Below are 15,556 nucleotides of genomic sequence, written 5' to 3' on the forward strand. Positions count from 1 at the left end.
AAAAAGTCTATGCAAGGATATTGAGTCTTTAATTAGAAAATTCTGGTGGGGTTATAAGGGAGAAGCTCGGAAGGTACATTGGGTGGGATGGAAAAAATTATGTAAGCCGAAGTGTCAAGGAGGATTGGGTTTTAAGGACATAGAGAATTTCAATTTAGCCATGTTGGGAAAACAGATATGGCGGCTGCTCCACAACAAAGACTTACTGTTTTACAAAGTCTTTAAAGCAAGGTATTTTCTCAATTGCACAATACTAGAGGATGGGGTGAAGGAGAAAGGTTCTTACGCTTGGCAAAGTATTTTGCAAGCTAGAAAGGTGGTTCGTTTGGGTTCAAAATGGAGGATTGGGGATGGGAAATCAGTTCAGATCCGAGGAGACAGCTGGCTGCCTGACTTGCATTCCAGCCGAGTCATATCTCCTCAGAAGAATTTTCCCAATAACAGCCGAGTCTGTGCCCTGATAGATGAGGACAACAGGTGTTGGTTTGAAGATATTATACGTGATGAATTCCTTCCTCATGAAGCGGATGCAATCATGAGGCTCCCTTTGAGCTTAGAAGCTATAGATGACAAACTGATATGGGCTGAAACTCAATCAGGACACTACACAACCAAATCAGCATACCGAGTCTTATTAAGAAAAGCTGAAGTATCTTGCCCTGGCACCTCCAACCCAACGGCCCACAAACAATTCTGGAATGAGATTTGGTCCTTGAACATTCCAAATAAAATTCACCATTTCATTTGGAGGGCAGCAAATGATTCACTCCCAACAAAAAAGAACTTGCAGAGGCGGAAAATAGTAACAGACCCAACGTGTGATCAATGTGGAGAGGAAGTTGAAGATTGTTTACACGCTTTGTGGGGCTACCAATCGGTGAAGCATATCTAGTGGGATTTTGAATGTTGCAGAAAATTCCTATAAAAAAGGTTTGTAAGTTTCCGAGATTTATTTCAAGGAATCCTTGCACAAAAAAACCAACACATGGCTGAACTGTTTGCCTACATGGGATGGAGTCTATGGTTCAACAGGAATGCAAAAAGAGTTGGGTCCACTTCCTTGCCAGCGGAAAAAATTTTCAGTGATGCTGTGGAACGGCTGCAAGAGTTCCATTCGGTGAAAGATTACTCAACACAAGAAGACGTGGTTGTACATTCAACCCAATGGCGGCCTCCCCCACATCCAACCTACAAAATCAATTTTGATGGAGCAACTTTCATTGATTCAGACTCGGCAGGTTTGGGTGTGGTAGCTCGTGACTCAGACGGCATGGTTATCGCCTCCCTTTCGGAACGAATCAAACTACCACCAACGGTTGCTGACTTGGAAGCTCTGGCGTGCAGAAGGGCGATCTTATTCACCCTCGAATTAGGACTCCAAGAAGTGGTGTTTGAAGGTGATTCGGAGGTTATTATCAACCACCTCAAAGCAGGACAGCCCTGTTTGACAGCTTTTGGGCACATAATAGAGGAAGCACGAAGCCTTTTAGCCAGGTTGAGACAAGCATCATACTCACACACAAGGCGCAAGGGAAACAAAGTAGCTGATAAGCTTGCAAAACTAGCAAAAAACTTGTATGAACCACAAGTGTGGATGGAGGACATTCATAGTAATGCTCGCAATATGTATTCCATGACAGAGGCGTAATGCCTGTTTAATGAAAAGCACTTTTTCGTTTTCTCAAAAAAAAAAAAAAAACTCCTACTTATGTTGCTAGCTAGTTACTTTAGTCCCATGGATTAATGATATGAGTTTAAACTTCAAACTCTATTTTTACTTTTTTAAAAAAAAAAAAAATCTAACACCAACCTCATTATAAAATATTTTGTTTTCATTATGATTCAAGTTTAGAAAACAATGTTCCAACGAATCCCTAAAGGCGATTTTGTTTAAGACTACAAACTGACGGGTTGAAAACAACATGTTCGAGTTGCATAGGTTGTGATAAAAATAAAATAAAAAATTTATTGGGTTTTATAAGTTCAATTATATAAATGGCCTAATTAAACAATTGGAGACTTAGGTACTAATTCACAGGTTTACTAGTTAGACCGGCTGAGCCAATCTATGATAGTGAAGAGCTTCTTTATTTTCTTAATCCATGTTTTAGCCTCAAATGGATCAGTAGTACCTCACATAGCTAGTTTACGAAAGTGCTCAAGTGAGACCAAAGTTGGATCTCTAGGAACTTAAACATGGTTAGGGGCAGCTGCTGCCGCGACTTGTTGCTACTTTACAACTTGGGCCTATTCCTCAGTGGTTTGTGCTTGAAATTTAAGAAAGAATTGGAAGCCAATGGGCTCATATGCTTTTAGCTTCGGCCGGGTGCATTGATCCATCAAAGTTCATGATCAAATATATTTAGGAGGGTTGACAAAGAGCAAAAGAGGGAGCGATTTGGGCTGGGCCTATGTAATGATGTGAAGCCGCTAATAATTTGATGGGTTAAGTTTCAATTTTGATGGTTAGAACTTAGAATAACATTGAAACAAATTAAAAACGAAAAGAAGTAAATTGAAACAAGGGTGAGGCTTAGGTCTAGTGCATGTAGTGCACTAGATTCGTTAAGATGGTGATATGTGTTCAAAAGTGAACATGTTTTATAATCTCAATGAGTTTAGTGCAACTGGACATTAGACCCAAATCTTACTCTTGAAACAATTCAATTTGGACGAACTCAAAAATTTTTTTTTTTTTTGAGAGGGTTTTAAGCTTTAACTTATAGAGACCAAGACACCAATCATATTTTGGTGTAGGTGAGGATTAAAGCCCAAACCTTTTATTCAACTATCAAAAACTTTACTAGTAGAGTTAAGTAGAATCCACTAGCGGGACTAGATTGAAACGTAGTAAGTAGTAACAATATTTAATATATGGAGTATTTTTTTTCCCAAGTAAAACTATTGCTTCTTGTCTCTTCGGCAGGGACGAACTTAGAATTTTAAGCTAACAGAGGTTGGAGTATAAAGAAAAAAAAACTCGAAACAAGCATCCATATAGTATTAAAAAACTCAAAATACACAATTTTTGTTTCTAAACACATTAAGATGCAATAATTTACCAACAAAGACAAAAACAAAAACAAAAACTAAGTAATGTTTTTTTTTTTTTTTAATACTAGGTTGGCTATGATTTTTTTATGTGTGTGTTGAAGTTAGAGTATTCATAGTGATGATACTAAAAATTTTAGCTTTTAGCACATCAAAAAGTTATTTTATATATTTTACCACCTCACTTGACGATGCACCTAATATCAAATGTTCTATTTTTTTTTTTTATCACTTCATTTAAAATAATATAAACAACTCATTAAAATAATAAAGGAAGAGAGAGAATTTGAGTTTTTTAATTGAAGAAAGAGATATAATTTTTTAATAAAATATTGTATTTTATTTTTAACAACTTGCTACAGTCAACTAGTATTTATACTAGTTTATTGTAGTTGCAAAAAATTTAGCTTTAATTTCTCTAATAACACATGATTTTTTGGTTCTTTGGTGGCAAAATAGTTTTTTATTTTTATTTTTTGCTAAAATATAATCACCATTGTGAATATTTTTATTGTTTTTATTAAGTTTTTAGGTTGGATAGTTGCTATTTGGGTGAGACTAACTAGGCTTGTTGAGAAGAAGGGGTCTAAAATTTTAGAAGGGGGACCCAACTACAAAAATGAAATATATAAAAACTAAAAAAAAAAAAAAGGATCCAGGGGGTTCTCAGGCCCCCACTTGGGTCTGTCCTTGCTCTTAGGGGACATTCGATTAAACTATTGCTTCTCATCGGGTATATTAGTGGACATGCATGTTTCTGTCAAATACGATTGGATCGGAAAAATCTCTCATGTACTAGGTGCATTAGATACTAGCTCAATTGGTTCATACTTTTTTATAATGTGTGGAACCCACCTACTTGTGAGAGGCTGGTCTCATGCACTTGACGCACGAGATACCAGCTCAATTGGTTCATACTTTTTTATAATGTGTGGAGCCCACTTGCTTGTGAGAGGCTGGTCTTATGCGCTTGACGCATGAGATACCAGCTCAATTGGGTCATACTTTTCTATAATGTGTGGGGTCCACCTACTTATGAGAGGCTGGTCTCATGCTCTTGACGCATGAAATACCAGCTCAATTGGGTCATACTTTTCTATAATCAAATAAATAAATAACGATTAGGTCATACTATTACTGTATTACATTTATTTTAGCAGGTGTGGATAAAGTTCCACTCTATTCTTTTTTTTTTTAAATGATTTATGGGCAATGAAGATTTAAACTTTGCCTATTTTTATAAAGAAGATTAAGTCTTTTTTTTTTTTTTTTTGTTTAATTTTGTTTTGTTTTTATTTTTTTGAGAGTGATAAAAAAGATGGATTTTGTAAACAAATGTTTTAAGGACATTTGTTAAATTTTTTTTACAGTTTTTTTTTTTTTTTTTTTTTTTTTTTTTTTTGTAGTATCAAAACTTTCCTAAAATGGTTCATTAACCTCTTAAGGGCAACCCATTAACTAGAAAACACACACACACATATAGATTTGTGAGTGTGTTGATTTTTTTAATTAGACTATCACTAGGAAAAAAATTGTATTGAAAAACTATTTTGTTTATTATTGTTTGTATTCTGGGAAGAGCATAGATTAAACATAACTCAAATAGGAATGATCAAACTCATTCTATATTTCATACCAAGAAATTAACACAAAATACAAAGACAATTTTCAAATATAAAAGTAGATAAACATTGATAAAGTCCAAACTCTAAACAATTAGAACTTAAAGCAATTTTTAATTATTTTTTAATTTATTATTACTATTTATTCAATATATAATTTTGATTTAATAATATTAAAAAAAAATAGTTTACATATGAATCTTTATCAAGCCATGCATCGCACATGAATAGTAATAGTGGCTAATAAAGTTGACTTAGCTATTAAATGTAAATTTACCCAAACCTCGTTAACCCTTTCATATGCCGATGACCATCACTTTTTTAAAAAAGCCGATGAATAAAAACGACTAATTGTAACAATCATGCAATTATAAGTCACTCTATTTTAGAATTCTCCCTTCTTTTTTTGAGAATCTATTTGATTTTTGAGAATTCATAGACTCATTAATTCATGATCTAGACAAAGCCATGATTTTGGTAGAAATTCACTTATTCCCACAAATTAATATGTCCAATTCAAACTCTTTTTCTTTTTTAATAAAGTCAAACCATTGCGGCTCATAAGAAGAGAATTTTAGATAAACACTGATAAAGTTCAAACTCTAAACAATTAGAACTTAAAGTAATTTTTAAATTTATTATTACTATTTATTCAATATATAATTTTGTTTTAATAATATTTAAAAAAAATTAGTTTACATATGAATTTTCATCAAGCCATGCATCTCACAGAAATAGTACTAGTGGCTAATAAAGTTGACTTAGCTATTAAATGTACCCAAACCTGGTTAACCCTTTCATCTGCCGATGAACATCACTTTTTTAAAAAAGCCGACGAATAAAAAAGACTAATTGTAAAAATCATGCAATTATAAGTCACTCTGTTTTAGAATTCTCCCTTCTCTTTTTGAGAATCTATTTGATTTTTGAGAATTCACAGACTCATTAATTCATGATCTGGTCAAAGCAATGATTTTGGTAGAAATTCACTTGTTCCCACAAATCAATATTCCAATTCAAACTCTTTTTCTTTTTTTAATAAAGTCAAACCATTGCGGCCAGGGGCGGCCCAATATAATTAAGGGCCTAAGGCGAAAAATTTATGCGGGGCCTTTAATATGTAAATATTAATTAAACAAAATTATTTAATACTAATCAAATTAAGGTTAATTTGATACATTAAATACATAAATAATACCAACTAGACTAATGTTAATTTTATATAGAGAGTTGAATATCATAGTTGAATTATAAATATTAATAACAAGAAATAAAAATATATTGCGATTAAAAAAGATACTTTATTTTGGATATAAGACGATGCTAGTTAAATAAAATTGTAATCTAATTTTTAATTTTATATTTTGATTTTAAGAGAGAGAGAGAGAGATAGATATTATTTGGTATATAGTTTTGTAGGATATTAGTTTACAAAAATCAAAGTCTTAAACTATTAGAGGAGATTAATCTATAATTGATGATTTAACACATTTGTAACATCTTTTTGAAATATTTTAGGGTTTCAATTGAGTTAAGGTTCTATTGGTCTCGTACTTTGAGAATCTTAATAAAAATGAAAAATAAAAATGGCTAATTAAAAGTACTATAAAATGTTCAAAATATAATGTGATAATGTCACTTATTGGTGAATTTCATCAATTTAACTAATGAATGTTTATATCACGCTTTTTTGTGATTAATAACATGACAATTTGTAAGCCAATAGTAAAATTTGTACATCACTAATAAAAAAAATGTACAACCTTTAGAAAATATATATAATTTTATAAAAATTTGGGCTTTTAACTATAAAAAATGGGGCATTTTTTTTCAAAAAAAATTTTATTTTTTGGTGGGGCCTTAGGCCTAGGCCTAACTTGCCTAGGCCTTGAGCCGGCCCTGATTGCGGCTCACAAGAAGAAAACTAAACTGAGTCCAGGCATTTGAAAACAGTCGAAAGAGATTCGTGCCAGATAACTGAATTTTCTATAGTAAAAAAAAATGGCTAACGAAGGCAGAAACCAAGTGGGGGAATTATTTTTTCGAGTTGTTATCAAGTGCCGGCTTTAAACTAAAAATAATTGTCTTTTTCATTGGTTTGTAAAATTGTAGGGGACTCCTCGAGTTTGACCTAGCGATCACTGTGAATTACATTTCAAGATCGAGAACTCCTATATAAATATGAGAACTATATTTTGGTCCCAATTTCATAGCATAGAAGAACAGCTTTAATTAGCCGAAGATGGAACTACCAAAATCTCATATAATTGCTATTCTTTTGTTGAGGGGCATATCTTTACTTTTCCTATTACTATCATTCGTAATCCTTCTTAACAATGGTAATACCTATAAAGAAAATGGCCGAGATTATTTCTTCGTCAAGGTTGAAAGCTACAGGTAAGCACTGAAAAATTCATTTATATCACCATTATTGCTCTAGTACTATATATCATTAAAGGCTATAGCCTATAGCACTAGTATTTATGCAGATTTAGGTTTAGCTATTATCTTTACCATGGCCATTTTTATTATTTTTTTTTTTGAGAAACTACCATGGCCATCATTATTATTATTTTTATAATTCGATTACCATGGTCCATTATTAATTTAGTTTTACAGTAATTATTATTTTTTTGTTGTTGATAATATTAGGTTTTTTTTTTTTTTTTTTTTTTTTTTTGCTCTATACGTAGACGATTTATACTCTACCATTTACTTTTAATGATAATATAATAATATATTGATTCTATCATGAAATGAAACGATATCATTTACTGTGCTAATAAAATCATTTACTTTATTCATTTTATTCATTTTTTTTTATTATAATAGCATACACTTAATTGAAAGTATTTTCTTTCTCAAATAAGAAGAAGAAAGTATTTCATCTTGGAATTATTTCAGTCAAGGGGTATCTCTCTTTCACACTTAAATGATAAAGACTATATACAAGCTGAAATAAATGTTATTAAGCTCTCCTATAGTCCTATTATATTTAAGCTTTGATCCATCATAGGATACTATAATAATGATATTAAGAATGTGTATTATTAGAATTAGAATTGATAATTTGATATTGTTTAAAACTATGTGATGAAGACTTGGTAAATTTATTTGGTATTATAAATGTACATATATAATCAAGAGTGTTGTAACTGTTTTATTTTATTTTTTGTTGAGAAGAAGAGTGTTGTAACGCAAAGTTGTTCTTATTTATTAGAAAAATCAGGGTTCAACTTCCTCCTTTCCTATTATTATAAATTGGCACACAAATAATAGCCGGTATTGAAATATACATTCCAATGAAAAAAACAGGAATGATTACTAAAACAAAATTAACAATTTAACTTTTCATGTTAAATTGTAGCTACATGTTTGCTGCAAGCATCATTGGCATTGGATGTACCATTTTGCAAACAATTGCATTTGTAATCTTCCAAATCGTGATGGAGAGCCACAAATTCATTATATTTGAATTTTATGGTGACAAGGTACAATCATCATATTGTTATGGTACTAATTTCATTTTGGCATGGAATTGTTCGATTTTTTAGGCTTATTTTGTGTTTAAATAGCTTCCATTTTTAATTTTTTTTTAAGTCGGCATTACGCATTTCAAGTTACACGTTTGCAAAAGAGAAAGAGGAAACATCATAACTTATTGTTTGATCAATGGATAAAGTTTTCTTCTATACCAATTTGAAAGAATTTCCTACTCTTAGTAATAAACTTTCGAAGAGTGGCCGATAATAACTACTATTTTAGCAAAAGAAAAAAAATAAAAAAGCCCCATGTAATAACTTTGTTATATTTTAATTTTAGAGTTTGACCTTGAATCGCTTTAGCAGGTTATATCGTACTTATTACTCAGTGCAGCAGCAGCAGGGCTTGGTGCTAGCATAGATGTAGAGTCACACTTAATTGATAAATCAAACGATCATTTCAACAACTATCTAAGTAAGGGATTTGCTGCAGCTAACCTCTTTCTCCCAGCATTCGTATGCACCTCCACATTGTCAATTCTCTCTTCCTATGCATTGGCAAAGAAAGTTTAGTTGTTGTATTGAATATGCTAGTGATGCATATTATTTTTTTTTTTTTGGAGAATGAAGTGATGCATATTAGTTGATTAAGTGGAAGATAGTTTTTAATACTCTATGTTATTAATCTTTTATAATATAGAGTATAAAATATTTTATAACACCAACCTCATTATAAAATATTTTGTTTTCATTATGATTCAAGTTTAGAAAACAATGTTCCAACGAATCCCTAAAGGCGATTTTGTTTAAGACTACAAACTGACGGGTTGAAAACAACATGTTCGAGTTGCATAGGTTGTGATAAAAATAAAATAAAAAATTTATTGGGTTTTATAAGTTCAATTATATAAATGGCCTAATTAAACAATTGGAGACTTAGGTACTAATTCACAGGTTTACTAGTTAGACCGGCTGAGCCAATCTATGATAGTGAAGAGCTTCTTTATTTTCTTAATCCATGCTTTAGCCTCAAATGGATCAGTAGTACCTCACATAGCTAGTTTACGAAAGTGCTCAAGTGAGACCAAAGTTAGATCTCTAGGAACTTAAACATGGTTAGGGGCAGCTGCTGCCGCGACTTGTTGCTACTTTACAACTTGGGCCTATTCCTCAGTGGTTTGTGCTTGAAATTTAAGAAAGAATTGGAAGCCAATGGGCTCATATGCTTTTAGCTTCGGCCGGGTGCATTGATCCATCAAAGTTCATGATCAAATATATTTAGGAGGGTTGACAAAGAGCAAGAGAGGGAGCGATTTGGGCTGGGCCTATGCAATGATGTGAAGCCGCTAATAATTTGATGGGTTAAGTTTCAATTTTGATGGTTAGAACTTAGAATAACATTGAAGTAAACTAGTCGCTAACCCGTGCGATGCACGGGAAAGTTCTTAGAGGATAGGGTTAACCTACACGGTGGAGTCATGCCATGGCTACCAGAGTTTGTTCCTAAGGTTGGACTCAATATTGTCAAAAATGGTTGTGAGTAAGGCTCATTTTAATCACAAATACAAACATAAAAACTATTTAAAAATCAAATAGATGAACCACAATATAATGAAAAGTTAACACCTCTAATGAATATTTTATATAAAATTAATTCAATAGAATCAAATCTTCCACAGGAAGAGTATATGTGACATTCCCAAAAAAAAAAAAAAAAGTATATGTGACAGATAACAAAAGAGACAGAACCCTCGAGGACTCCACAGACACGGAAAAATAGTTACTTATGTTTTTTATTTGCTTGTGAACATACAGTCATAGGAGCTCTTGCTCGCTTCTTGTCAAATGCATTTGTTCTGCTGTCTAAATCGCCATCCTCATTATCACCTCCATCTCTAGCAGATGGAGTATATTCCTTGGCAATAATAGCAGCTTTTCTTTTTCCAGTGTTTAACTTAGCACGTAGTTTCTTTTCAAGTGGGTCGTTTGAAGGTCCAAATTTGGCTTGGCGTGAGACCTTTGCACCCAATCCAAGCCTACAGGAAAATGTGAAAGGTTGTGGTGAACAACTAACAATTTCCCATCAACATTAATAGCTATAAGAGACAGCAAAGATGGTTATACACTTATACTGACCTATAAGGTTGACCCTCTGATTCTACTTCTGGCGGTTCATTCTCTGCAGCTTTGGTCATATTATTAACCCATTGTTCAGCCTGCATATTAGTAGATTGTATTTGTCATGCTCAAAAAAGCCATCCTAAACATAGGTTGGAGAATTGACAATAACAGCAAAGTGGAGAATGTATTGCACTTAGGACCTGTCCTGTGTACATAATTACCCACCTTATTGTGTCCATACTTTTGTGTTTATTCTATGGATGTGAAAGATAACCCAAATACTCCATATGAACCTTGACTCTCTAGATAAGAAAAATATGCAGTATATTAGTCCACATAAACCTAATGGCTTTATTGATACTCAATGCATGCTGAACTCTAAATATAAGATATAACGATGCTAATTACTTTGATTGTACTTTGTGTTAGTGTCTCTCATGCAATTTATAGCCTCTGGTTACCCATTGGGAGAAAACACAAGTAATTAGCAGAGTTGAGAACCAAAACACATATGAGTGCGCAGAGGAGAACGATGAGGACTGTGGCTTGTTGTTGTTGTTGGTTTTGGGGTAGTGGTTGTTGGTGATTATTGCCACCACCACCACCACGACATAGGAAGCAGTGAATGGCGGAGTGGAGAACCAAAGCACATATGAGTGCGCTGAGGAGGACGATGATCGAGGACTGTGGCTGCGTTTGCTTCAAAATCCTGAGAATTAGAGTACGGCTGCCAAAAATAATGCTGATGTATTAATAGTTTTATATATTTTTTAGGGTTTTATTTTTTTAATAGTTTTATTTTTTTAAATAATGCTGATGTGGAAAAATGTGGGAGCTTCAAAAGTTTCGGTTTTATATATATATATATATATATAGATAACATGGAAGCAAATTAAAAACGAAAAGAAGTAAATTGAAATAAGGGTGAGGCCTAGGTCCAATACATGTAGTGTTCTAGACTCGTTAAGATGGTAACATGTGTTTAAAAGTGAACACGTGTTATAATCTCAATGGGTTTAGTGCAACTGGATACCGGACCCAAACCTTACCCTTGAAACAATTCAATTTAGACGGAATAGATTTTTTTTTTTTTTTTTGGAGAGGGTTTTAATTTTTAACTTATAGAGACCGAGAGACCAATCATATTTTGGTGTAGGTAAGGATTAAATCTCAGATCTCTTATTCAACTATTAGAGCTAAGTGGAATACACTAGCGGGACTAGATTGAAACGTAGTAAGTAGTAACAATATTTAATATATGAAATATTTTTTTCCCAAGTAAAACTATTGTTTCTTGTCTCTTCAGCAGGGACAGACCTAGGATTTTAAGCTAACGGGGGTTGGGCTATAAAGAAGAAGAAGAAAAAAAAAAACTCAAAACAAGCATTCATATAGTATTAAAAAACTCAATACACAAAATTTTTGTTTCTAAATATATAAAGATGCAATAATTTACTAACAAAGACAAAAACAAAAACAAAGTAATTTTTTTTTTTTTTGGTTGAAGTTAGAGTATTCACAGTAATGATACTAAAAATTTTAGTTTTTAGCATCTCAAAAAGCTATTTGATATATTTTACCACCCCACTTGACAATACACCTAATATCAAATGTTCTATTTTTTTATCACTTCATTTAAAATAATATAAATAACTCGTTAAAATAATAAAGCAAGAGAGAGAATTTGAGTTTTTTAATTGAAGGAAGAGATATAATTTTTTAATAAAATATTGTATTTTATTTTTACAACTTGCTACTGTTAACTGGTATTTATACTAGTTTATTGTAGTTGCAAAAAATTTAGTTTTAATTTCTCCAATAACACATGATTTTTTGGTTATTTGGTGGCAAAATAGTTTTTTTTTTTGGCTAAAATATAATCACCATTGTGAATGTTTTTATTAAGTTTTTAAATTGGATAGTTGCTATTTGGGTGAGGCTAACTAGGTTTATTGAGAAGAAGGGGTCTAAGATTTTAGAAGGGGGACCCAACTACAAAAATGAAATATATAAAGACTAAAAAAAAAAAAAGACCCAGGGGGTGCCCAGGCCCCCTTAGGTCTCCACCTGGGTCCGTCCTTGCTCTTTGGGGACATTTGATTAAATTATTGCTTCTCACTGGGCATATTAGCGGGCATGCATGTTTCTATCAAATACGATTGGGTTGGAAAAATCTCTCATGCACTAGATGCATGAGATACCAGCTTAATTAGGTCATACTTTTTAATAACATGTGGAGCCCACCTGCTTGTGAGAGACTGGTCTTATACGCCTGACGCATGAGATACCAGCTCAATTGGGTCATACTTTTGTATAACGTGTGTGTTAGGACTTATGTGAGATTGTTAGGGACTTTTTTTTTTATGTAATTGGTTAATTCTTTGACAAAAGACACTTTACTTGTAATTGGGTAGATTTAGGATGAGTTTAGTACTTCAAGAAACAAGTGTTCAAGTTTAGTATTAAAGTCATGCAAGTCTGACCAAGAAACAAGTGAAGAAGTATTGTTCATTAAAGCTTGACAGATATCTCGATAGAATCATATCTATCGAGATTTAATGTTGAAGCTCGACAGAAGCTGAATTTGTCGAGAATTACGAAACTAGAATTTTCAGATCTGATTTCACGCATATCCATGAGTATTTGTGTAGGGTTTCTTTTCTCACAACTCTAGACATATATAAGGATTATTTTAAGGGCCGTCTCAAGTGATGCAAAGGTTGTTGCAATTGTTGTTACAAGCATATTGTAACCGGAGACAAAATTGCCCTAGTTCATCATATTCTCTCTAGAAGCTACTGCGTTTATGACTAAGGAGTTTCCTGATCTTTATTGTTGGATGAACTGAAGAACTTTGTAGCCAACATCTTTCTCAGGTTAGTGTGTTAGTCACGTACTACGATCCGTGTATCATTGGTTAGTCACGAACTGGGATTCGTGCATTGAATGGAGAAATTGCCATTACATCACAAGTCCAATTTTGTATTGGGGTAAGGGTTCAACTGTAGGTTGGTATCAGGTACTGGGATTCCTTTTACTTGTAACCACTTGTTTTGATAATAGAAGATTCTTGAGAGTAGTGATCTTGAATTCACCTGGTGGGGGTTTTGTCTCGGTGGTTTTCTCCATTCGTAAACAAATTGCCTGTGTCAAATTTATTTTGCGTTGCATTTAACTTAGTTGGTGATTTGTTTGTGCTACCATGCTTATTGAATGTAATTGAATCTAATTAATTCACTTGGATAATTAATTGATTAATTTACCAAAGGGATCAATACATTTTTGGCCTATCAAGTGGTATTAGAGTGGGCATACTCTGATTAGGTTTAATCTTTGTTGTGTGATCTATTAACCCTTATTTGTCATGGATAGAAGACAATCTCTTATTATACCTCATTTATTTGATGACATTAACTATGCATACTGGAAAGTACGCATGAGAGTTTTCTTGCAGTCTTTAGATGAGAAAGTGTGGCAAGCTGTGGAGATTGGCTAAACTAAGCCAAAGGAAGCGTTAGTTGATTGGGATGAGGCCAAGATCAAAGCGGCGAACTTCAACAGTAGAGCATTGAATGCCCTATTTAGTGCGGTCACAAATGAGGAGTTTAAGAAAATACCCTCGATAGAAACTGTAAAGGAAGAATGAACCATCCTTCAGACAACCTATGAAGGAACTAAGCTTGTCAAAGATTCAAAACTTCAAAGGCTTACTATGAGCTAAAAGACATAGTTAACTTAGCCTTAAATCTTGCAGAAACTATTCCTGAACCCAAGGTTGTAAGAAAGGTGCTCAGATCTTTGCCTGAGAGATTCCATGCCAAGATCACCGCCATTGAAAAATCCAAGAACATTGATAAAATTCCTTTGATGGAGCTGGTCGGCAACTTGCAAACTTATGAATTGGGTTTGACTAGAATCGGGAAAGGAAGCAAAAGTAAGAGCATGGCATTGAAGGCCAAAAGCAATGAGACAGATGAGTCTTCTGATGATGAAGATTCCAAGGTGAAGTCCTACATCACTAGGTAATTCAAGAAGTTTATGAAGAATGCCAATGCAAAAGGATTCGACAAGGACCGTAAGCAATCTAGTTCTTCTCAATTCAAGAGCCAAGACAGAGGAAAGAAGGATGCTAAGGATGGCGGTCAGTACACCATTCCCTCCGGACCAAAGTGCTTTGGATGTCAAGGTTTTGGACACATGAAACAAGAATGTCCAACATATCTCAAGACAATTGGGAAAAGCAAGGCTCTAGCTGCTACCTTGAGTGACACTGAGCTTGAGGATAAGTCAAATGACAATGATGATGAGGGAATCTTGAATGCTTTCACTGTTATAATGGATCCTATTGAGGGGATCGTAGAAGAAGTAGATGAAGAAGAGGACTTAGTGGAGTCTAAGTTTGAGAAAATGGATAAACAAGATGACATCCATACAGCCTATGCTAAGTTGTACAAGGTTTCCGAGAAGCATGAGAAACTATATTGGTTGGTCACCAAAAAGCTGAGTGATGCTGAGCTAGATCGAGAGGAGATCTTTACAAAGGTTGATGAAGCAAATCAAACCATTGGAGCTTTGCGGTTCGAGAACAACTTCCTTGCTGAAAGGACTAAGAAGCTTGAAACGAAACTATTCCAAGTTAGAGCTCAATTGGAGAGGACTTCCAATGCATAGGTCGATGAGATGCGAAGCTTTTAGAAAGCTGCTCTTGACAAAACCAGTTTGGGGTATGATTTCTCTTCTCCTAATATTGCGTCATCTAGTACAACTGTGTTTGTCTCACTTGCTGATAATGTTAATTCTAAGAATGATGAAACTAAAACTGAAATAATCAGTGAGAACGTAGATAAGGGCAAATCTATTCTAGGAACACCCCCTAAAGTTGAAAAGAAGACTAGAAACCCTAGGACTAAGAAGGTAAACAACAAAAAGTCTTAACTAAAGAAGTTGTATCTCTATCATCACTGTGGAGCTTTAGGGCATACTCGTCCAAATTGCTACAAGTGGTTAGCTCTCAACAAAACAATAGTATGCTATCGTCTAGAAACCAGAATCAATTTCCATATTCTTTTGCTCATCTTGGAGATCTTCTCAAGGCCCTCATGTTCCTTTCGAACTTGAATGGTTTTAATTCTTCCCCCTCACCACCGAATCAAAGGTTCACTTAAAGGAAAGGTTCTTCCAAGGTGTGGAAGGAAAAAGGCTTAAAGTGATTTAGTCACTTTTCTCTCTCTCCCTTTTTGTTTATGCATTACTTGTTTGTTTTGCTTTCTTGTTTTTGAG

At 33.6% G+C, this 15,556-nt stretch overlaps 2 protein-coding genes and 1 long non-coding RNA gene across 3 annotated transcripts; 2 read left to right on the top strand and 1 right to left on the bottom strand.

Moving 5' to 3' along the window:
• The first annotated feature begins 985 nt into the window (after positions 1-985).
• LOC126696575 (uncharacterized) lies at positions 986-1,648 on the top strand. Its single transcript, XM_050393290.1, has one exon. It carries the CDS (start codon positions 986-988, stop codon positions 1,646-1,648), a length of 663 nt encoding a protein of 220 aa, XP_050249247.1.
• A 5,163-nt stretch (positions 1,649-6,811) lies between these two features.
• On the top strand, positions 6,812-8,909 carry LOC126697473 (CASP-like protein 4D1). The gene is made up of 3 exons (XM_050394488.1): positions 6,812-7,070; positions 8,041-8,164; positions 8,522-8,909. The coding sequence occupies exons 1-3, from the start codon at positions 6,916-6,918 to the stop codon at positions 8,726-8,728; spliced, it is 486 nt and encodes a 161-aa protein (XP_050250445.1). The 5' UTR covers positions 6,812-6,915; the 3' UTR covers positions 8,729-8,909.
• Positions 8,910-9,865: 956 nt separating this feature from the next.
• Positions 9,866-10,815, bottom strand: LOC126697474 (uncharacterized). The gene is made up of 4 exons (XR_007646206.1): positions 10,685-10,815; positions 10,502-10,578; positions 10,292-10,371; positions 9,866-10,191 (listed from the first exon to the last, which is right to left on the bottom strand). It is a non-coding gene; the product is annotated as an uncharacterized LOC126697474 (long non-coding RNA).
• Between the last annotated feature and the right edge of the window lie 4,741 nt (positions 10,816-15,556).

The sequence above is a fragment of the Quercus robur genome, chromosome 8, assembly GCF_932294415.1.
Source record: "Quercus robur chromosome 8, dhQueRobu3.1, whole genome shotgun sequence".
NCBI classification, from domain to species: Eukaryota; Viridiplantae; Streptophyta; class Magnoliopsida; order Fagales; family Fagaceae; genus Quercus; species Quercus robur.

What these genes read in the sequence shown, in the direction of transcription:
- LOC126697473 (XM_050394488.1), top strand. Translation starts at nt 6,916, where the DNA reads ATGGAACTACCAAAATCTCATATAATTGCTATTCTTTTGTTGAGGGGC. An exon ending in GTCAAGGTTGAAAGCTACAG is followed by an intron (nt 7,071 to 8,040) that starts GTAAGCACTGAA and finishes GTTAAATTGTAG; the next exon opens with CTACATGTTTGCTGCAAGCA. An exon ending in TTGAATTTTATGGTGACAAG is followed by an intron (nt 8,165 to 8,521) that starts GTACAATCATCA and finishes TCGCTTTAGCAG; the next exon opens with GTTATATCGTACTTATTACT.
- LOC126696575 (XM_050393290.1), top strand. Translation starts at nt 986, where the DNA reads ATGGCTGAACTGTTTGCCTACATGGGATGGAGTCTATGGTTCAACAGG.